The following is a 23,746-nucleotide window of genomic DNA, read 5'->3' as shown; positions in this document are numbered from 1 at the left end:
TCATGGGAATTTATATTGCATACCGGATATGCTTATGGTGTCCACAATATAGTCCAGTATAAAAATACATAACATAAAGTTCATAGCAGCCATGATTCGCCCATAACCTAAAAATCGTCATTATGGCGAAAAATATCGAAACTTTTGAAATAAGAAATATTTTGCAAAATAATGTTTGGGTATAGTTTGCTTTATATAGCATACATATTTATATAATTTATAATTGTTACCAATAAACTTGAATTTTATGCAAAAAATGCAGATACTTTACTAAGGAATAAATGTACTTAGTCAAATATTACTAAATTTTTTCTGAAAAATTTTCATTGATATCTCGAACACTCTACGTGCTAATTAATGTATGCTTTAACAATAAAACCGCCATAAATAAGTCTTAAATTTTACACAAAATGATAACTTTCACAGAAAGATTTAAAAGCTATTAACCACATCATTGTTTAGAAATAAATATAAAATAGCAATGATTGCAGTTCTTTACAAAAGGCCTATAGTACATGTTGACAAACATTTGAACATCTTTAATCGTTTCTTTGTAAGGTCAAACTAAATACAGGTTACTAATAACTCCTCCATTCAATATTATTTATGTATGTATATTTATGTATTATCTTTTTAGCGGCACCGAAATTAAATGTTCCACCAAGATTCCGTGGAACAGCATATTTCGATAAAGGGGAAAATGTCGTAATTAAAATTCCATTTACTGGTGTCCCTAAGCCACGGATCCAATGGATGCGAGATGGAGACAAAATTGAGTCTGGAGGACACTATCACGTGGAAACAAAAGAACGTCATGCTGTCCTTACCATCCGAGACGGCTCACAATTGGATTCAGGCGTGTACAGAATAACAGCCGAAAATGATCTAGGTTCTGATACAGCTGATGTTGTTATTCAAATTAGTGATCGACCAGATCCTCCTAGATTGCCAGTAATAGAAAATGTAGGACATGACTCATTAGCTCTCAGCTGGAAGTCGCCGGCATGGGACGGAGGCAGTGATATAACCAATTATGTGGTAGAAAAACGGGAACATCCCATGTCTTCGTGGATACGAGTAGGAAGTACCCGATTTACTTCAATGGCTGTTTCCGGCCTAACGCCAGGCAAGGAATATGAATTCCGCATTTATGCAGAAAATGTGTATGGTAGATCTAATCCTTCAGAAATAAGTACTCTAATTAAAACAAAGGACACATATAATAAGAAACCAAGGCAACATACATGGGAACTGGATGAACACGGAAAGAAAATTCGTGGTAAACCTGATGGAACGGTGAAGGATTATGACTCTTTTGTTTTCGATATTTATACTAGATACGTTCCCCAGCCTGTGGAAATTTCTCGTGAAAGCGTTTATGACAAATATGAAATTTTAGAAGAAATTGGCACTGGTGCCTTTGGCGTTGTGCACAGGTGTAGAGAACTTAAAACTGGTAATGTTTTCGCAGCTAAATTTATTCCCGTTTCACACTCAATTGAAAAAGACATGATTCGAAGAGAAATTGATGTAATGAATCAATTACATCATCAGAAGCTTATAAATTTACATGATGCCTTTGAGGATGACGATGAAATGGTTTTGATATTGGAATTGTAAGTATTACGAACTTAAATATATTTTGAGTATTCTAATATATATATATATATTCTTTCAGTTTGTCCGGTGGAGAATTATTTGAACGTATCACGGCGGATGATTACCAAATGTCTGAAGCGGAAGTTATACATTACATGCGACAAATTTGTGAAGGTATCAAATACATGCACGAAAAGAACATTGTCCACCTTGACATAAAACCTGAGAACATCATGTGTCAAACTCGTAAGAGTAATAATGTAAAATTAATAGACTTCGGTCTTGCCACCCGCCTTGATCCTAATGAAACGGTAAAGATAACAACTGGAACTGCAGAATTTGCTGCTCCCGAAATAGTAAACCGTGAACCTGTTGGATTTTACACAGACATGTGGGCAACTGGGGTTTTAACATACATTTTATTAAGTGGTCTATCGCCATTTGCTGGAGATAATGACGTAAATACTCTGAAAAATGTTAAATCATGTCAATGGGAGTTTGATGAAGAGGCTTTTAAATATATATCGGATGAAGCTAAAGACTTTATTAGAAAATTGCTTGTAGCAAACAAGGAAAAACGAATGACAGCACATGAATGTCTCCTTCACCCATGGCTAACTGGCGATCACGCTGATCGTAATAAACAAATTCAACGCTCCCGTTACCTTGCATTCCGCGATAAACTGAGAATGAGAAACCAGAATGCGGGTAATTACGTGATACCCATGGGAAGAATTTCGGAGTACTCATCATTGCGCAAACTTTTAATGGAGAAATATAAAATATGTGATACAACATTTGATCGCAGACAAGCTGCTCCGCGATTCGTAATACGTCCCTCTTCACAATTTTGTTATGAAGGACAAAGTGTAAAGTTCTATTGTCGTTGTATTGCTTCTGCCACTCCTACTTTGTCTTGGTCGCATAATAATTCCGAATTACGACAAAGCGTCAAATTCATGAAACGCTACGTCGGCGATGACTACTATTTCATTATTAACCGGGTAAAACTAGAGGATCGCGGTGAATATATTATTCGAGCAGAAAATCACTACGGATCTAGAGAGGAAGTTGTTTTCCTCAACGTACAACCATTGCCTAAAGAACAACCAAGATATGTTCATGAATCCACACCAGTACGAAGACGCGAGCCACTTCCATATACATTCTGGCAGGAGGAGTCAGAATCAGTGCCATCTTTCACATTCCTGTTACGGCCACGTGTTATGCAATCACGTGATACCTGCAAATTACTTTGTTGTTTAAGCGGGAAACCCGTGGCCTCTGTCAAATGGTACAAGGATGGGCGAGAGCTTAGTAAATACGAATATTCCATGACTCATTCTGACGGCGTAGTTACCCTTGAAATTATAGACTGCAGGCCGTCGGATTCAGGCAAATACACATGTAAAGCAACGAATTGTCATGGAGAAGATGAAACCGAGTGTGTAGTTATTGTTGAAGGCATTTAGCCCCTGAATCACTTTTTATTTATAGATTGATGGTTCCATGTTTGATTAAAATTTATCTACGAAATTTGAAAATTTGCAATCAATAAAAGTGGAAATAAGCGTTCTATTTCATGAATTTGAAAATCCGTATAATTTTTTCAGATTTTATAAATTACCTATATTTTAATTTATTATTTTGGTTATTGTATTATTATATCGGTAAATTAATTATTAGTATGATTAAAAACTTAGGTAAGACAATCCCGTCGAACGATAAATAGCTTTTTTTCCTTTACTTTTTTAATGGTAAAAGAGAAAAGTGTCAAAATTGCTCTCTCATTAATATTTTACCAGAAAAGTAAAGGAACGGAAAAATGGTAGATCTGTTGGCAATGTCAAAAAGAAACACAAAAAATCAATTTTCTTCTTTTATTTCACAGTTTTTAATTTTGTTTTGTTAGCGTTCGACTTTATCGTCTGTTTTTCGTTAATTTTTTCTTCATTGTGAAATAATCGTCAAACAAATGTCGAAAAATCAGTTCTACCATTTTTAACCTGTAGGAATTTGTCTGGTAGCCTGTGGTAGAAGAGAAAGGCATATGTGCTCTCTCTCCTCTCTCACTTTTACAATTTTTTGGGGTTAAGGAACGCTTTGCAGGTTAAAAATGGTAACCTCAGGTAGGTAAAGGAACACAGCTAATATGTATTGATTTTGAACTTTGACAATGTACGAAAGTTTGCGTAATCACTCGTATATCACTAAACACCTTCAACAATCAGATGTATAGTGTATATTTTCAAAGTTTTGAATAACCATTCTTTTCTTTTCGACAACAGCTGATTTTTGTGATGAAATTGAAATTGAATTGAAATTGTGATGAAAAAATAAAACGAGTAAACTCTGAATTAAGTTGGGCCATAAAAATAAACGTGGATATCAACCCACAATTCTCAGCCGACATATTTTATACCCTAACTAAATACCTAATTCAGCAATATCTTCCGAATGGGAAGGTAACGTTCTATTGAGTCTATATTAAAATGATGATATATATCGACACATCCCTGCAGGGTTGCTTAACGCTCCAACGGGACTACGTACCAAATTTTAGCCATGTCGGAATGATAATGGGGCTAAAACTTTCAAAATACGTTAAATCGGGGTGTACCATTCTATGGGGTCTATATCAAAATTAGATGATGAGGCTTAATTCTTCAAAATACCAAAATTTGGGAGGTGCCGTTTTTGGAGGGTATATCAAAACGTGGACAGATATAGCCCATTTTCAACACAAGGTGTAATAGGAACTTATGTACCAAATTATAAAGCACTATCTTAAATATTGCGAGCTGTATCTTAGTTTTTACAGACAACAGACCACAACAATGAATTGGTAAAGTTTTGGCATCGACTGGAAAATAATTGTGACCTGTTGAGCGATTTCGGAAATATCTCATTATAGCACCTCTCTTATGGGGCTGAAATTTTTACCATAGGTAGTCCCTGGGATCCTGATTGCAACGAAGTTCATACTTCCCGAGATACAGGTCTTGGATATGGGGACAAAAACAGCCTTGGTGATTTGGGGAATTTCTTTTTAAGAACTTCTCTTATACTTGCTTTGTACTAGAACTATAAGAATCTACCATTTTTGAAAATTTAAATTTTAAATATAATATAAATAAATTCTTGCAGGTTCTGGAACAGAACAACTATCCCAACTACAGTATACGTGGCAAGAAGTTTACTACGACAACAAATTTGTCTTTTATGATATCGAAAACATAGTTAAATTATTAGATTCTTGCAGGTTCTGGAACAGAGCAATAACAAAATTCACTGAACACGACGAAGAGATAAAAGTTTTGTTCCTTTACTTTTTAATAGCAAAAGACGAACTGTCAAAATTGTTCTTTCATAAAAAATTGTAGAGAATAAAATTGCAAAATGTTACAGAAAGAACGACAAAAATTGCATATCTGGTAAAAATGTCAAAAATAAACATACACATTCAATTTTCTTATTTTATTTCACTGTTTTTCATTTTGTTTGGCATTGCGCGCTTTATTCTTTTATTTTCTTTGCTTCATTATTCATTTTCTTAACGACGAAATTTGTCTGGTAGCCTGTGGTAGAAGAGAAAGTCGTTTTTGTTCTCTCTCTTAACAATGGCTTCCAGTTTTGCCACTTTTTGGAGTAAAAGAACTCTAAAGCTAGAAAGAACACAGAAAATTTATGATATAAAAAATGTTTATGAAACAATGAATAAAAACATTACCCATAACAGAAAAAATGCTGTTAATTTAAAATCGCAATCAAGGAGGAAATTTGCAAATAATGGTATCAGAAACGATACTTATAGGTTCAGGGATCGCTTCCAGTTCAACTCCTTGTACATATGATTGTAAATAACGTCTAAATTGCGTATAAAAGTTTCAAACCTGTCACATAAAACATCATGTTATATAACGAAATTTAAACATTACAGTTATATGCTTACCTAATATATTAAAATGATGATATATGTATATCGACACATCCCTGCAGGGTTGCTTAACGCTCCAACGGGACTACGTACCAAATTTTAGCCATGTCGGAATGATAATGGGGCTAAAACTTTCAAAATACGTTAAATCGGGGTGTACCATTCGATGGGGTCTATATCAAAATTAGATGATGAGGCTTAATTCTTCAAAATACCAAAATTTGGGAGGTGCCGTTTTTGGAGGGTATATCAAAACGTGGACAGATATAGCCCATTTTCAACACAAGGTGTAATAGGAACTTATGTACCAAATTAAAAGCACTATCTTAAATATTGCGAGCTGTATCTTAGTTTTTACAGACAACAGACCACAACAATGAATTGGTAAAGTTTTAGCATCGACTGGAAAATGGAAAATAATTGTGACCTGTTGAGCGATTTCGGAAATATCTCATTATAGCACCTCTCTTATGGGGCTGAAATTTTTACCATAGGTAGTCCCTGGGATCCTGATTGCAACGAAGTTCATACTTCCCGAGATACAGGTCTTGGATATGGGGACAAAAACAGCCTTGGTGATTTGGGGAATTTCTTTTTAAGAACTTCTCTTATACTTGCTTTGTACCAGAACTATAAGAATCTACCATTTTTGAAAATTTAAATTTTAAATATAATATAAATAAATTCTTGCAGGTTCTGGAACAGAACAACTATCTCAACTACAGTATACGTGGCAAGAAGTTTACTACGACAACAAATTTGTCTTTTATGATATCGAAAACATAGTTAAATTATTAGATTCTTGCAGGTTCTGGAACAGAGCAATAACAAAATTCACTGAACACGACGAAGAGATAAAAGTTTTGTTCCTTTACTTTTTAATAGCAAAAGACGAACTGTCAAAATTGTTCTTTCATAAAAAAATTGTAGAGAATAAAATTGCAAAATGTTACAGAAAGAACGACAAAAATTGCATATCTGGTAAAAATGTCAAAAATAAACATACACATTCAATTTTCTTATTTTATTTCACTGTTTTTCATTTTGTTTGGCATTGCGCGCTTTATTCTTTTATTTTCTTTGCTTCATTATTCATTTTCTTAACGACGAAATTTGTCTGGTAGCCTGTGGTAGAAGAGAAAGTCGTTTTTGTTCTCTCTCTTAACAATGGCTTCCAGTTTTGCCACTTTTTGGAGTAAAAGAACTCTAAAGCTAGAAAGAACACAGAAAATTTATGATATAAAAAAATGTTTATGAAACAATGTATAAAAACATTACCCATAACAGAAAAAATGCTGCTAATTTAAAATCGCAATCAAGGAGGAAATTTGCAAATAATGGTATCAGAAACGATACTTATAGGTTCAGGGATCGCTTCCAGTTCAACTCCTTGTACATATGATTGTAAATAACGTCTAAATTGCGTATAAAAGTTTCAAACCTGTCACATAAAACATCATGTTATATAACGAAATCTAAACATTACAGTTATATGCTTACCTAATATATTAAGTCTGTCTGGTTATCCTAAAATTTGTAACAATTTGTACCACTGAAAGTCGTCTGTTAACACAAAAGTCCAGCAAAACAGAGCGATCCGAGAGAGACATTTTGACAGTTCTTGTACAGAGAGTTTGCAAATTCTTGCTGGACAAATTTCTTCTAGCAACCACTTGCAGCTCTTCTTGTTCCTGAAAACAATCAGTCATCTGTTTTTAATTATTCGGTGATTTATGTTTCTCAAAATTAAAAATAATTTTATTGTGGAAATAGCAAGCCTAATTGTATTGTTTTCTTGGACAAAGACATAAATACAACAAGATAAGACATTTTTTTGCTATCATTTTATACATTTTTACGTATTTAACCGAATTTACCGATCCAATTGACATAGACTTATTCTTGAATAGATCCTTGAATGCATAAATTTCGTTTCTGATACCATTACATGAAATGTTCCTCCTTGGTTGCGATTTTAAATAAACTGCAACCTGTTAAGGGTAATGTTTCTATACAAAGTTTCGTAAACATTTTTTTGTTGCATGCATTTTGTCTAGTCTTAGTTGTATTTATGTCTTTGTCTTGGAGAACACAGTTGCAAAGTGTAAAAATTCTTTTTTAGACCATTTTATTTTTTTTTTACTTTTAAGAAAATATAAAATTTTTGCTTGCATTGGTTCCTTTAATGGCGGACAAATTGTTCTGTTTTGGCAAGTCAGCTGATTGCTTGTGGGTTTTTCCTAGGAAGGTGTCTGTTTACTTTTTACATTTTTCTTGCAAAAGAGAATAAAAGCGCCTTACTTTCCAAAATATTTTTGCTGAACAATTCTTGCTGGGAAAATAACCAGACAGACCTAATAAGTGTCTGGTTACTTGCAAGTTCTTGCTAGAAGAAATTTCTCCAGCAAAAACTTGCAAGATCTCAATGAAGAACAGAGAGTTAACTGGGAACAAAGTGCGTTAACAAACAACTTACTGTAACAATTTGTACAAACTTTTGCAACCAGACTATGTTAAATATATCAAGCTTTTTGTAGAAAATTAACTTATGTTGAAACTGAGGTATGGGGTATTGTAACTCGCGATCAGTTTTACTATACCATAACTTTTGATCGCATTTCGGTAAAATAAACTGTTTTAGCCCGATTCACCGAGGGGTTTCTTAAAATAATAATTTGAACCCAAGCTGTGGTCGTACTAATGTAAAAAAATCGGAAAAAATCGTTGAAGGAAACAAGTTTCATTATGTTATTTTCCAATTAGTGGTTTTACAACACAATGTAGAGCTTAATGCTCAAAGGAGAAGTTAAAGAGTACACTTCAGAGTTGAAGTTTCTAATGTATGATTTTTTAATATATCCACTGTATCTACCTCAAACGGATGCTGACATATTGAAGACTGAAAATGGGGTTTTTTGAATTTTTGCTCTAATCGGGACGTGCAGCTGGATTTCCCTAAAAGCTTATTATTTGATTGTAGTACTCGCGATTTCGCATTTTTAATGTATAACATGAGGGTGTAGCCCTCACAGGATCACAGTAGGAAGTACCCGATTTACTTCAATGGCTGTTTCCGGCCTAACGCCAGGCAAGGAATATGAATTCCGCATTATGCAGAAAATAAGTACTCTAATTAAAACAAAGGACTCATATAATAAGAAACCAAGGCAACATACATAGGAACTGGATGAACACGGAAAGATAATTCGTGGTAAACCTGATAGAACGGTGAAGGATTATGACTCTTTTGTTTTCGATATTTATACTAGATACGTTCCCCAGCGGAAATTGTGGAAATTTCTCGTGAAAGCGTTTATGACAAATATAAAATTTTAGAAGAAATTGGCACTGGTGCCTTTGGCGTTGTGCACAGGTGTAGAGAACTTAAAACTGGTAATGTTTTCGCAGCTAAATTTATTCCCGTTTCACACTCAATTGAAAAAGACATGATTCAAAGAGAAATTGATGTAATGAATCAATTACATCATCAGAAGCTTATAAATTTACATGATGCCTTTGAGGATGACGATGAAATGGTTTTGATTTTGGAATTGTAAGTATTACGAACTTAAATATATTTTGAGTATTCTAATATATATACAGTCAGGGACAAAAGTTTGCATACACCCCCTAAATCTCGAGTATTAGGGTTAGTAGTGATTTTTATGAAATTCCAACCATGCAGTTTTATTTTTTCTTACTAATAAACAATATTTAATAGAACAAAAGTATATTTCATAATACAAATAACGGTACATTTTACAAAAACCTAAAAATTATGGGGACAAAAGTTTACATACACCCCAAGGATATATGGGTTGTATGGTCTCTGACCATACTTATGAGCAGCACTGTAAAGTTATTTTCTTCAAAATTGATTAGCGGTCCGCACTATGTACATTTTTACATATATACACATATACAAACAAACTGCGGCCGCTAACTATCAACCTATTGCTCTCCTTCCAATGAATCCTGGAATTTGTCAACATTAAAAGCCGTACAAAGAGCAGCGATAATCCATTCCTTCATCAACCTTAAAAGCGTGCGATCGTGATACAAGTTACACTACACAAATACAAGTTACATTCAACATCAAAACGATACACTTGTTCTTGTAAAACATAAAATTTCACATAAAACAAAAAGTTAAGAAACATAACGTTTGTAAAATATACACCAAATAACAAGTACAAATTAAATAAATAATTGAAAATTTGCTAACTAAAACTAAAATATTACATTGTGTACAATATGCTACTTGCACTCCCCCTGTAAATAAAACTTACCACTATTTAAAACCTATCCTAAAAAATTGTGCTAACTTAAAGCTTAAAACCTAAAAGCTACAAAAAACCCTAGTTGAATTAAATCTAAAAATATTAAAACTTAAAATCTATTTTAAATCTAATCCTAATTTGTGCTATCTAAAAACCCTTGAAATTGCCTTGAACACACATTGTACATACACACACATAACATCCATTGAATTACAACACAAAATAAAACCAAACACTTGAAATTTGAAAACATAAAATACTTACTTATTATTTACAAATAAGAAAGGCAAAAAGGTTTGTAAATAAACATTTGGTCCATTGCGAGCCAGATCGTGTTTTTTATAAATTAGTTAAAAAGTTCAAAGTGATTGTGAAAAAAAACTACAAAATAAAAAAATACAATTATTGAAATAAATAAATTACATTAAAAAAGTGAACTTGAACGCGTGGTTCATTACAGTGAATACATAACAGTTGAACAGTGAAAGAAATAAACGATAACAAATAGAAGTAAATACTCAGTGACATTTAACAAATTAAAAAAAAAAGTGGAAAAAATACAAATAATAAAAACAGAAAAGTGCTACAAAAATACAAAAAGCAACAAAAAACACATTTTGGAATAAAAATAGTGACAGTGATAAAGGTGAAAAACGAAAAATGTCAAACAAAAGTGTTCCAATAAAAGTGAGAAAAAGCCGGTAATATTACATTTAAATACAACAACAATACAAACAAGTGATATTTTGGAAACATCCAGTGCACAACAACAACAAACATAGAAACATATTGTGAGAGAAGTGAGAAAAGAAACAATAAAAAAGACCCCAACATACAGTGGTCCCAGTGATTATTATCAAAAAATTTAAAATCAATTAAATATTTAATTAAATATTGAAACACACAAAAATACAACAACATACTGTGAATTACAACAACAAATACAAGATCTACAAAATCTACAGTGGGCCACAGATAAAACAAACAGTGAAACCAAATAACAAAACGACATAATTTTGGTGAACAAATACAATTACATTATCAAAAAGTGGAACGTAGCAACAACAAATAGTGAAACAGGACAGTGGAACATTGTGAAAAACAACAAATAAATAAGAAAAACAGAACTTTGGCACATTTTGCAACAAAACAAATCAACAAAATTCAACAATTAATTATCGGTCGGCTCGGGCAAATAACAATTACAAAACAACAACAACGACACAAGGCGACAAACAGAAGAAGAAGCAGTGTACACTACACCAGGTGAAAAACACACACACAGACACACTCCCAGCTATACACAGAGAGTCACAGTGAGTACTAATTGTTTTTTTCTTGCTTTGAAAGCGTGGAATCGAGAAGGATACAGGGTGCGGCGAAATTTGACACCGACGCTGTACCTTTATATGATAAAAGCGCTATTTTTACACACAATTTGGCACCCTTTGACACATTGACCCGAATTCAACAGATTTCTGGGATCAAGGACTGATGTTGACCCTTTCTTTGTTCGTGGGAATACACAAATACGTCCACACTTTTACACATACATACACGACTCTCTATTTCTCTCCTTGAATATTTGGAAAATTTGGAAATTTCTTCCAAAAATTGGGAAATTACCAGTGTGTTTTTAAAGGGAGATAATTTTACTGGAAAATTGGAACATTTGGAAAGAAATATACTCTCTTTCCTCTCTTCCTAATCTCAATATCTGTCCGTTTACAGTGGGACCTTTGTAAAATTGACCCATAATTTAAATTTTTGTTTACATAAAACATTTTTGAAAACATTTTGAGAAAAAATACTTACATATTCTCATATACACGATATAAATCAATTCTCTTTGAAATTATTGATTTTTTTGGAAATTGCTGCTTGTTATTTGGAATCCTGCTCTCATTTTTTGGGAATATTCTCGTCGTATACGAAAAAAGCGTTTATTTTTGCAATTTTGGCGCATATTTGTGGCGTCATAATTGTGACACAACAATTTACATGAACTTAGCAGACATTTTGGAGAATATTTTACACAACAACTACAATACATACACTACCGCTCACTTGAATAGAACCCCCCTGCAAAATTTTTTTCAACCTCCATTTTTTCCAAATTATACAAGATATGAAATTATTAAGTTTTATTATATTTTGCTTCATGTGTTTGGAGTAAACTTAGTCATTCATTTGCATTAAAATCCAATTTGTATAAGAATTATGCAAGGAAAACAAAATAAAGTCAAAAATTGAAGTAAAAAAATTGGCTCATTTGAATAGAACCCCCCTTTAAAGCTTGGGAATACAGAAAGATTGTAGTAGAATATCGATGCATATTTACTCTATATTGAAAACTAAGTACTTTCAGTAATATTCAGTAAAAGTATATCCCTCCTGATTAAGGATACACCCGTATATCCTGCTTTGGCAAGGATTCTTTAAATAATCGGGTGTAATGCCCAACAAAGCTTGCTTTTTTCATTCAACAAGTTTATTTTTGGAAGATTGCTGTCTCCTTTAGTCGTATATTTTACGCATAAATCATTCCCATATATTTTAGAGAATATTTACCACTGTAGAATATGGCGGACACGCAAGGACATCCGCATTTCTTTTCAAAATTTTAAGTTTTTATGACTCGAAGTGTACAAAAGTTTATAAAATCGTGATGAAATTTTACTCACTACTGGCTATGTCTGTTTCAGAACTCCTTTATAAATTGCCGTACGCATTAAGGTGAAGTAAATTGACGCGCATGTCCTTAATAATTAGTAATGCCTTCCAGCACCATAAAAGCACATTCATCGCTACAGAAACAATTTAGAAGATTGTCTTCCATTCAATAGACGCGAAAAAAATAATTCTATATTTATGCAATTGTTTACTTAATAAGGAGAGTCCTTACTAATTATGAAGGACTTGGGCGTCAATTTCTTTCACCCTAAATGCGGACGACAATTTACAAAGGAGTTCTGAAGCAGACATATCCAGTAGTGAGTAACATTTTTGGATATCCCGTGTGGAAATTTCATCACGATTTTATAAACTTTTGTACACTTCGAGTCATAAAAATTTAACATTTTGAAAAGAAATGCGGATGTCCTTGCGTGTCCGCCATATTCTACAGTGGTAAATATTCTCTAAAATATATGGGAATGATTTATGCGTAAAATATACGACTAAAGGAGACAGCAATCTTCCAAAAATAAACTTGTTGAATGAAAAAAGCAAGCTTTGTTGGGCATTACACCCGATTATTTAAAGAATCCTTGCCAAAGCAGGATATACGGGTGTATCCTTAATCAGGAGGGATATACTTTTACTGAATATTACTGAAAGTAATTCGTTTTCAATATAGAGTAAATATGCATAGATATTCTACTACAATCTTTCTGTATTCCCAAGTTTTAAAGGGGGGTTCTATTCAAATGAGCCAATTTTTTTACTTCAATTTTTGACTTTATTTTGTTTTCCTTGCATAATTCTTATACAAATTGGATTTGAATGCAAATGAATGACTAAGTTTACTCCAAACACATGAAGCAAAATATAATAAAACTTAATAACTTCATATCTTGTATAATTTGGAAAAAATGGGGGTTGAAAAAAATTTTGCAGGGGGGTTCTATTCAAGTGAGCGGTAGTGTACATACATAGCGTTTATATGCAAACTTTGGCGCAACTTTTTGGCGTCATAGTTTAACAACCATAACCTTGCAATTTTTACATATATTTTTGTGGGAATTTTTTGGAAAAAACTCGCCGCTTATCAAAGACACATACATAACCTTACAAAAATATTTTACATAGAGACACAGACACATTTGAACATTGTTAAACATTGGTAAATAATCGCCATATTAGCATCCCAATACATCAATTTTGGGAATATTTGGAAAAATTTCGCGGTTTTTTTGAAAATTTTTGGAACAATTTTGCGCAAATAAAACACGTATCAAGGAAATAGACGCGTTTGGTGGACAAGCGCTGAAATACTTTGAGGTTAACTAACCTTAAAAATATACTTAAACATTTTTCTATACATGTCTTTGAAAACACTTAACCTGAATTTACACAACTATTTGAAAACTTTTGAACAATTTTTTGAATTCTTGCTGATGAAAATTTTTGTTCTTGATACAAAATATTTTCATCTTTCTTGAATTCTTATGCTGAAACATTTTACTGTGATTTTTTACAACATATTGCTGCAATTTTTTCTTCGAAAAGCAAAATTACTTTAAACTTTGCTGAAATATTTTACATTTGACCCAAATCATTCTTCTGTTGGAAATAATTGGAGTTTTTTAAATTTTTTGCTGAAATTTTTCTACCGACTCAAAAATTTGGTCGCGATTGCAACATTTTGCTGGGATTCTTAACATTTTCTGATTTGATTATTGTCTGGTTTCGACTCTACATTATACTGTTTTTTGAGCTTTAACAAATTATAAAATCCTCCTAACAAAGGAATTAAGTGATTTTATAGTACTTTGGTACACGACTCTTGAAAATTATAATTTCTTCTGTGCAACCCAACACACCTTTTCTAGTCGAATATTTTTTGGATTGGAATTTTTCTGTTTATGATTCTTTTTGCTATCGTTTCTTGAATTTGCATAATATCTTTTGTGGAAAAGCATTTTTATAAGATTTCTTACTCAACTAAATACTTACCAGCGGTTTTATTATCCAACTTTTTGACTCATTTCCTGGCTTTTCGTTTGGAAATATTTGTTATCAAATACTTTAATTTGCTGTCGACTCCTCGGCTCTCCATAAAATTAGATCCTTTTGTCGTCAAGTCAATTTATTTGGGAAGTAACAACAAAGATTTTGCAAAGACAAAATTCTTGATTTGGTTTAAAGACCCAATAAAAATAATTCTTTGTCCTCGTAAAGGGCAACTTTGTCAAACCTTTGTAAAACAAAAATTTGTTCTAAAGTCTGACCCTCATTACCATAAGGATGGATAAAGCTAAGTGCTCAAAATTTGCAAACTGCGTTAATGACTTGCAGGATTACGTTTCAATTTTAAGCATTGCTAACACTGATGACGACATACATACCCTAGAGGCATCACGAGTGGAGCTAAACTCTTTTTACGACCAGGTGAAGAAAGCTTATGTGGAATGCCGCGATTATGAGCCAGAAGAGGGACAAAAACCAATCGATAAAAACCAGCTGAGGAAACATTACTTAGAGGCTATTGATATTTATAAAAAGGCGATTGCTGCTGTAAATGGACAAATTCAGACGCTCAAGCAGAAGGAATCAGAGGAGAAAATAAAACGAGAGACCCTGTTGGCACAGAAGCAAATCGATTCAACACCAATTTCAAGATTACCAGCATGTGACACAGACGTTTTTAAGGGAGGTTATAATTCTTGGCCGAGTTTCCGTGATTTATTTACAGCAATCTACATAAAAGGCTCCAAATTGAGTAATGTCGAGAAATATTTTCATTTGACTCAGAAGACTGCTGGCGAAGCAAGAGAATTAATAAGCCATGTTCCTCTTACAAATGATGGTTTTGAGCTAGCTTGGAAGATTTTAACCGACAGATATGAAAATAAGAGGATGCAGGTGAACGAGCAACTGAAAATTTTATTCAATTTACCAAATGTTACTTCCGACTCAAGTCACAGCATTCAAAAATTACAGCGAACGGTGAATAGCTGCATTCAAACTTTGGATACTTTGAAGGTTGAAGTTTTAGGATGGGACCCAATATTAGTATATATTTGTTCCAGCAAACTTCCAAGAACATTTTTAGAAGAATTCGAAAATACTCTTGAAGATTGTAAGACACTGCCAACGTGGAACGGTTTCAATAATTTTTTGACCCACAAATTCAAAACTTTGGAATCGGTCGGAAACATAAGGCCAAGTTTTTCAAAGCAAAACCAATTAACTCCATACAGACAAGAAAATTCGAAGAAAATGAAGTTCACAAGCAGCTTTCAAACTAATATAAATCAGAAAGTTCAGAGTTCAACGGGTAAATTAAATGCAAATGCTCCTCAGCAACCCAAGACACAATATCAGAATTCGTGTCAAATTTGCAAAGCCAATCATTTTATACGAGATTGCCCACAGTTTCTGGCTAAAAACGTGAATGACCGGATTCATGTTGTGAAAATCTCACATCTTTGCTATAATTGCTTATCTGCTAATCACGGCGTGAAAGAATGCAAAAGCCGTTTTGGATGCAGAACTTGTAGTTTAAAACACCATACCTTGTTACACAAGGGAAAGGAGACCATATCTGCAATACAAACTACAGTTCAAGAGGAAGCACGACCTAGTACCAGTGCTGCTGCTCTCACTACACTTATACAGTCCACAACAAATCAAGAACCGGAAAATATTACAACTTTGACTCTCCAGGATGGTGGAAATAGAGATCAACATCCCGGAGACACTTTACTTTTCACAGCCATAGTACAAATTGAGGCAAATGGTCATTTTTATGATGCACGTGCGATAATCGACTCTGGATCACAATCCACGTTCATTACAGAGAAGTTAAAAAATCGTTTAAGTTTGCCAACTAAACGAAATCTTGTTCATGTTACTGGAATAAACCAACTCATTTCGGAAACTTCTGCTAAAGCATGCGTTTTTAAACTACGATCTAGACTTGACCCAAATTTTAAATTGGAAGTTTGGGCCCCTGTTTTGAAATCTTTGCCTTCAAATTTACCACCATATACCTTAGAAAAAACACAAATGCGCGATGCTACGAACTTGGAATTAGCAGACCCGAAATTTTACGTCAGCCAACCAGTTGATCTCCTAATAGGGATGGACATAGGACCTCTTATATTTACAATTGGAACACCTATGAAGTCAATTGGATCTCTTTTGGCCCAAAAAACAGTTTTTGGGTGGATAATTGGCGGACCCTTGAAGGATGAATCTCAAAAGAAGAGACAAATATCACTTTGCAATACCATATCAATTGAGAAAATTTTAACACGTTTTTGGGAGGTGGAGGAAACCCCAAAACAAGTTTTGAGATCAGATGAAGATGCATTTTGTGAGCAAAACTACTTGGAGACTACTAAAAGGAACACAGAAGGGCGATACATAGTGACCCTCCCCTTTAAAAAATGTGAAGAACTTGGAGACTCAAGAAATATTGCACTAGCTCAATTTTACCGGATGGAAAGAAAGCTCATGAAGACCCCAGAAATTAAGGAATTATATGATAGCACAATTCTTGAATATCTTGAGCTGGGACACATGAGAAAAATTTCTCCAAATGATATCTCCAAGACTCCAAATTACCATCTACCGCACCATGCAGTAATTAGACCCGAAAAGATTACTTCAAAATTGCGTGTAGTTTTCAATGCATCATGTCCCACTTCAAATAAAAGAAGTCTGAATGATAACTTGTACGCTGGTCCAGTTTTACAGCAAGATATCGTGTTGCAAGTATTAAAGTGGAGATGTTTCCGATACGTTTATAATGCCGACGTTACCAAGATGTACCGGCAGATATTATTGGATCCTACTCAAACAAAATTTCAAAGAATATTATTCAGGAAGTCTCCGTCTGACCCCATAGAGGATTACGAATTACAAACGGTTACCTTTGGCGTAAACTGCGCACCCTTCTTGGCACTTAGAACACTTATACAATTAGCTGAAGATACAAAAGACACATACCCAATTGCCTCATAGGTTATTTTGGAAAATTTATACGTTGACGACGTACTAGCAGGAGGTCATTCAATAGAAGATACTATTAAATCTCGCAAAGAGTTAACGGCTGCTATGGAATCGGCTGGCTTTGAGCTGATGAAATGGACAGCTAACGACCCAAAAATAATAAAGGATCTGGCCAAGGAACAACTAAATCCAGTTAATTCACTCGATATTTCCGATGATGCCTCCACAAAGACGCTTGGAATAAAATGGAATATTTCTGGTGATTATTTCTCGTTCACACAACCCACAATGGAGATTAAAACATCTTACACAAAAAGAGAAGTCCTATCGACAATTGCCAAACTGTTCGACCCTTGTGGGTGGCTTGCTCCCATTGTAGTTGTCGCCAAATTAGTGATGCAGCAGATTTGGTTGGACAAGATTAACTGGGATGACATATTGAAGGCAATTACTCTTATGAACTGGCAGAACTTTGTTAAGAATAGCGGAGACATTGAGCATTTAAAGATTCCACGGTGGATAAATTACTCTCCAGACAATGACGTGGAAATTCACGGATTCTGTGACGCGTCTGAGAGCGCATATGCAGCAGCATTATACATCAGAACCCGGGACACAAATAATGAAATAAAAACAGCCTTACTAACTGCTAAAACAAGAGTTGCCCCAATTAAGAAAATTTCACTCCCCAGACTCGAACTTTGTGGAGCAGTTCTGCTATCAAAATTGTCATCATCGATACTAAATAATCTTCAAATTTCGAAGTTTAACGTTCACTTTTGGACAGACTCAACTATTGTCCTCGCATGGCTGAGAAAACCCCCTTGCCACTGGTCAACGTTTGTGGGAAACCGCGTATCTGAAATTTTAGAAAATGTTGGAATAGAAAATTGGGCCCACGTTGACTCTAAAAATAACCCAGCGGACATTGCTAGTCGTGGGTGCTCACCCAACGAGCTTAGTAATTACCAACTCTGGTGGACTGGGCCAGATTGGTTAAAATTACCGAAAAATAGTTGGCCATCGAAAGAAATTTGCGAAGTTACACTGGAAGCAAAAACATCGAAAGTGCTGATGCTAAATATTGAAGAAATGACGGAAAAAGACCCCATGAGAAACATATCTTCATTAACAAGAGTATACAGAGCATATGCGCAAGCACTCAGATTTTGGAAAAACACCATTGTTTGTAGACAAAACCCTCTAACTTCTGAAGTTGAACTTACTGCTGATGAAATTCAGGCCGGCAAACGTGCCAGTATAATTCGCACCCAACGGTTCTTTTTCCCAGAAGAGTTTCAAGCATTAGAGAAAAGATCCAGAATTCCTCCAAAGAGTCCTTTGCTATCTTTTAACCCATACTTAGATCCAAAGGGTATTATGCGAGCTCATGGTAGACTGGTTCTATCGCCAGCACTCACTTTCGAAGAACGACACCCAATAATTCTTCCTCACAATGCGAAATTTACTACTTTACTCGTCGAACACACTCACAAGGTGACTTTACACGGTGGGAACCAATTGATGTTGAGAGTTTTGAGATCCGGTTTTTGCATACCCAGACTCAAATCACTGATCAAAAAGACTATTCGGAATTGCCGAGTCTGCATTCTGTATAAGCGACGAACAGAGAATCAAATTATGGCTTCACTCCCACCAGAAAGAACTTTGCTATCTAGACCCTTTACTAACACTGGCGTAGATTTTGCGGGACCATTCAGCATACGAAACTTTACGGGAAGAGCATGTCTTATTACAAAGGGATATGTCTGCCTTTTCGTATGCTTTGCTACGAAAGCCATACACCTCGAACCAACTAGTGACCTCTCGACTCAGTCATTTCTAGCGGCATTCTCCAGATTTATTAGTAGGCGTGGATGCCCATCTTGTGTATACTCCGACAACGGAACCAATTTTGTTGGATCAGTCGATGTCCTAAAGAAAGACAGACTCTTGTTCATGAAAGAATTACAAAATAAAGCGATTGTAAAAAATTCCCATCAAAATCTCGATTGGAAGTTTATTCCACCCGGCGCTCCACACATGGGCGGTTTGTGGGAGGCCGGCGTGAAGTCTTTCAAGACACATTTGAAGAAATGCATACCAAAAATGACTTTTACCTTCGAAGAATTTTCCACAATTTTGTCAAAAATCGAAGCTTGTCTTAATTCAAGACCCTTAAGTCCAGCTAGTGAGGATCCTAGCGATTTGTCGCCTCTGACCCCAGGTCACTTCTTAATCGGTACACCAATTTTAGCCCCTCCCGAACCCGATGTTTCAGACCAAGATGTTAGCATTGTCAATAGGTGGAAGCGTTTGAAAATTATCTCCCAATATTTTTGTAATAGATGGAAAACTGAATATCTGCATGAGCTCCATCGACGTACTAAATGGAAGTATCAACAAGACAATCTTAAGGAGGGTGATTTAATTGTACTTAAGGATGAACGTTCAGCTCCAACTGATTGGAAGTTAGGACGAATTATAAAGACCCACCAGGGAATCGACCAAAACGTAAGAGTGGTAGACATAAAGACTGCTGGTGGTAACATCAGCCGACCCATAACGAAGGTGGTCAAGCTATTTTCCGACTAATTAGTCGGACCCCTTTTTTTTAAAAAAAAGAACATTGTACTGCTTCTCGTTTTTTTCCAGATTGCAGCATACCAATACGCAACCTGCCAGTCAACTAGAAGGATGATTTAAGCACTGAGTCTTGGGGGGCGGAGAATGTATGGTCACTGACCATACTTATGAGCAGCACTGTAAAGTTATTTTCTTCAAAATTGATTAGCGGTCCGCACTATGTACATTTTTACATATATACACATATACAAACAAACTGCGGCCGCTAACTATCAACCTATTGCTCTCCTTCCAATGAATCCTGGAATTTGTCAACATTAAAAGCCGTACAAAGAGCAGCGATAATCCATTCCGTCATCAACCTTAAAAGCGTGCGATCGTGATACAAGTTACACTACACAAATACAAGTTACATTCAACATCAAAACGATACACTTGTTCTTGTAAAACATAAAATTTCACATAAAACAAAAAGTTAAGAAACATAACGTTTGTAAAATATACACCAAATAACAAGTACAAATTAAATAAATAATTGAAAATTTGCTAACTAAAACTAAAATATTACATTGTGTACAATATACTACTTGCACTCCCCCTGTAAATAAAACTTACCACTATTTAAAACCTATCCTAAAAAATTGTGCTAACTTAAAGCTTAAAACCTAAAAGCTACAAAAAACCCTAGTTGAATTAAATCTAAAAATATTAAAACTTAAAATCTATTTTAAATCTAATCCTAATTTGTGCTATCTAAAAACCCTTGAAATTGCCTTGAACACACATTGTACATACACACACATAACATCCATTGAATTACAACACAAAATAAAACCAAACACTTGAAATTTGAAAACATAAAATACTTACTTATTATTTACAAATAAGAAAGGCAAAAAGGTTTGTAAATAAACATGGGTATTACCGTGCAATTTATGGAATTAACAGCAAAATGTATACATTTTATTGTTTTGGCGAATGCCTCTGGGTGTCTGAGATATATTTTAGAAAAAAGAAAATAATTTTTGGGGGTCAAATGCCGTTATTTAAGGTCAAACTTCTTGTATAGCTTGTTAAAGCTTACCCTTGCTCAATTCTTTGCGTTTTTAGGTATTGCACTTTAAAAGAAGAACAAAATTAGTGTCAGATTGCAAGTCTTGAGGCCCGAGAAAGCTTTGAAGTTGTTCTTGGGCACAATATACCTTCCTGAACCTCGATAAATGCACGTTTTTCCTCAGATTTCTCAGGAAGTGAATAGATTCCACGGAATTCTTGGCGCAAATTACATACAGAAGGCTTTGAATTGCCTTGTAATATAGTCCGATACATTCCTTGTGCACAAGAACAACTTCAAAGGTTTGTAGGGTCTCAAGACTTGCAATCTGACACTAATTTTGTGGTTTTTTAAAGTGCATTACCTAAAAACGCAAAGAATTAAGGAAGGGTCAGCTTTGACGAGCTATACAAGAAGTTTGACCTTAAATAACGGCATTTGACCCCCAAAAATTATTTTCTTTCTCTAAAATATATCTCAGACACCTAGAGGCATTCGCCAAAACAATAAAATGTATAAATTTTGCTGTTAATTCCATAAATTGCACGGTAATACGCATATTTCCTTGGGGTGTATGTAAACTTTTGTCCCCATCATTTTTAGGTTTTTGTAAAATTTACCGTTATTTGTATTATGGAATATACTTTTGTTCTATTAAATATTGTTTATTAGTGAGAAGAAATACAACTGCATACTTGGAATTTCATAAAAATCACTACTAACCCTAATACCCGAGATTTAGGGGGTGTATGTAAATTTTTGTCCCTGACTGTATATATATTCTTTCAGTTTGTCCGGTGGAGAACTATTTGAACGTATCACGGCGGATGATTACCAAATGTCTGAAGCGGAAGTTATACATTACATGCGATAAACTTGTGAAGGTATCAAATACATGCACGAAAAGAACATTGTCCACCTTGACATAAAACCTGAGAACATCATGTGTCAAACTCGTAAGAGTAATAATGTAAAATTAATAGACTTCGGTCTTGCCACCCGCCTTGATCCTAATGAAAAGGTAAAGATAACAACTGGAACTGCAGAATTTGCTGCTCCCGAAATAGTAAAACGTGAACCTGTTGGATTTTACACAGACATGTGGGCAACTGGAGTTTTAACTTACATTTTATTAAGTGGTCTATCGCCATTTGCTGGAGATAATGACGTAAATACTCTGAAAAATGTTAAATCATGTCAATGGGAGTTTGATGAAGGGCTTTTAAATATATGTATATCGGATGAAGCTAAAGACTTTATTAGAAAATTGCTTGTAGCAAACAAGGAAAACGAATGACAGCACATGAATGTCTCCTTCACCCATGGCTAACTGGCGATCACGCTGATCGTAATAAACAAATTCAACGCTTCCGTTACCTTGCATTCCGCGATAAACTGAGAATGAGAAACTAGAATGCCGGTAATTACGTGATACCCATGGGAAGAATTTCGGAGTACTCATCATTGCGCAAACTTTTAATGGAGAAATATAAAATATGTGATACAACATTTGATCGCAGACAGGCTGCTCCGCGATTCGTAATACGTCCCTCTTCACAATTTTGTTATGAAGGACAAAGTGTAAAGTTCTATTGTCGTTGTATTGCTACTGCCACTCCTACTTTGTCTTGGTCGCATAATTCCGAATTACGACAAAGCGTCAAATTCATGAAACGATACGTCGGCGATGACTACTATTTCATTATTAACCGGGTAAAACTAGAGGATCGCGGTGAATATATTATTCGAGCAGAAAATCACTACGGATCTAGAGAGGAAGTTGTTTTCCTCAACGTACCACCATTGCCTAAATAACAACCAAGATATGTTCATGAATCCACAGCAGTACGAAGACGCGAGCCACTTCCATATACATTCTGGCAGGAGGAGTCAGAATCAGTGCCATCTTTCACATTCCTGTTACGGCCACGTGTTATGCAATCACGTGATACCTGCAAATTACTTTGTTGTTTAAGCGGGAAACCCGTGGCCTCTGTCAAATGGTACAAGGATGGGCGAGAGCTTAGTAAATACGAATATTCCATGACTCATTCTGACGGCATAGTTACCCTTGAAATTATAGACTGCAGGCCGTCGGATTCAGGCAAATACACATGTAAAGCAACGAATTGTCATGGAGAAGATGAAACCGAGTGTGTAGTTATTGTTGAAGGCATTTAGCCCCTGAATCACTTTTGATATATGGATTGATGGTTCCATGTTTGATTAAAATTTATCTACGAAATTTGAAAATTTGCAATCAATAAAAGTGAAAATAAGCGTTCTATTTCATGAATTTGAAAATCCGTATAATTTTTTCAGACTTTATAAATTTCCTATATTTTAATTTATTATTTTGGTTATTGTATTATTATATCGGTAAATTAATTATTAGTATGATTAAACACTTAGGTAAGAAAATCCCGTCGACCGATAAATAGCTTTTTTCCTTTACTTTTTTAATGGTAAAATGGTAAAAGAGAAAGGTGTCAAAATTGCTCTCTCATTAATATTTTACCAGAAAAGTAAAGGAACGGAAAATTGTAGATCTGTTGGCAATGTCAAAAAGAAACACAAAAAATCAAATTTCTTTTTTATTTCACAGTTTTT

General features: G+C 34.5%; 1 protein-coding gene and 1 pseudogene across 50 annotated transcripts in view; both read left to right on the top strand.

Moving 5' to 3' along the window:
* Positions 1 to 3,203, top strand: part of bt (projectin protein bent) — a 242,254-nt gene extending 239,051 nt beyond the window's left edge. For all 50 annotated transcript variants that reach the window (XM_073955521.1, XM_073955471.1, XM_073955529.1 and 47 more), the window contains 2 exons: positions 638 to 1,616; positions 1,679 to 3,203. In XM_073955521.1, the coding sequence (XP_073811622.1) occupies positions 638 to 1,616; positions 1,679 to 3,071 (2,372 nt within the window). In that variant the 3' untranslated portion in view covers positions 3,072 to 3,203. The remainder of the gene's footprint in view (positions 1 to 637; positions 1,617 to 1,678) is intronic.
* Positions 3,204 to 5,912: 2,709 nt separating this feature from the next.
* Positions 5,913 to 23,440, top strand: LOC141404097 (twitchin-like; annotated as a pseudogene).
* Positions 23,441 to 23,746: the final 306 nt, after the last annotated feature.

Source organism: Musca autumnalis, unplaced genomic scaffold (genome assembly GCF_047663935.1).
Source record: "Musca autumnalis isolate F117 unplaced genomic scaffold, ASM4766393v1 scaffold_1, whole genome shotgun sequence".
Classification (NCBI taxonomy): Eukaryota; Metazoa; Arthropoda; class Insecta; order Diptera; family Muscidae; genus Musca; species Musca autumnalis.
The sequence above is the reverse complement of the archived record's forward strand: the minus strand, read 5'-3'. Positions and strand labels throughout refer to the sequence as shown.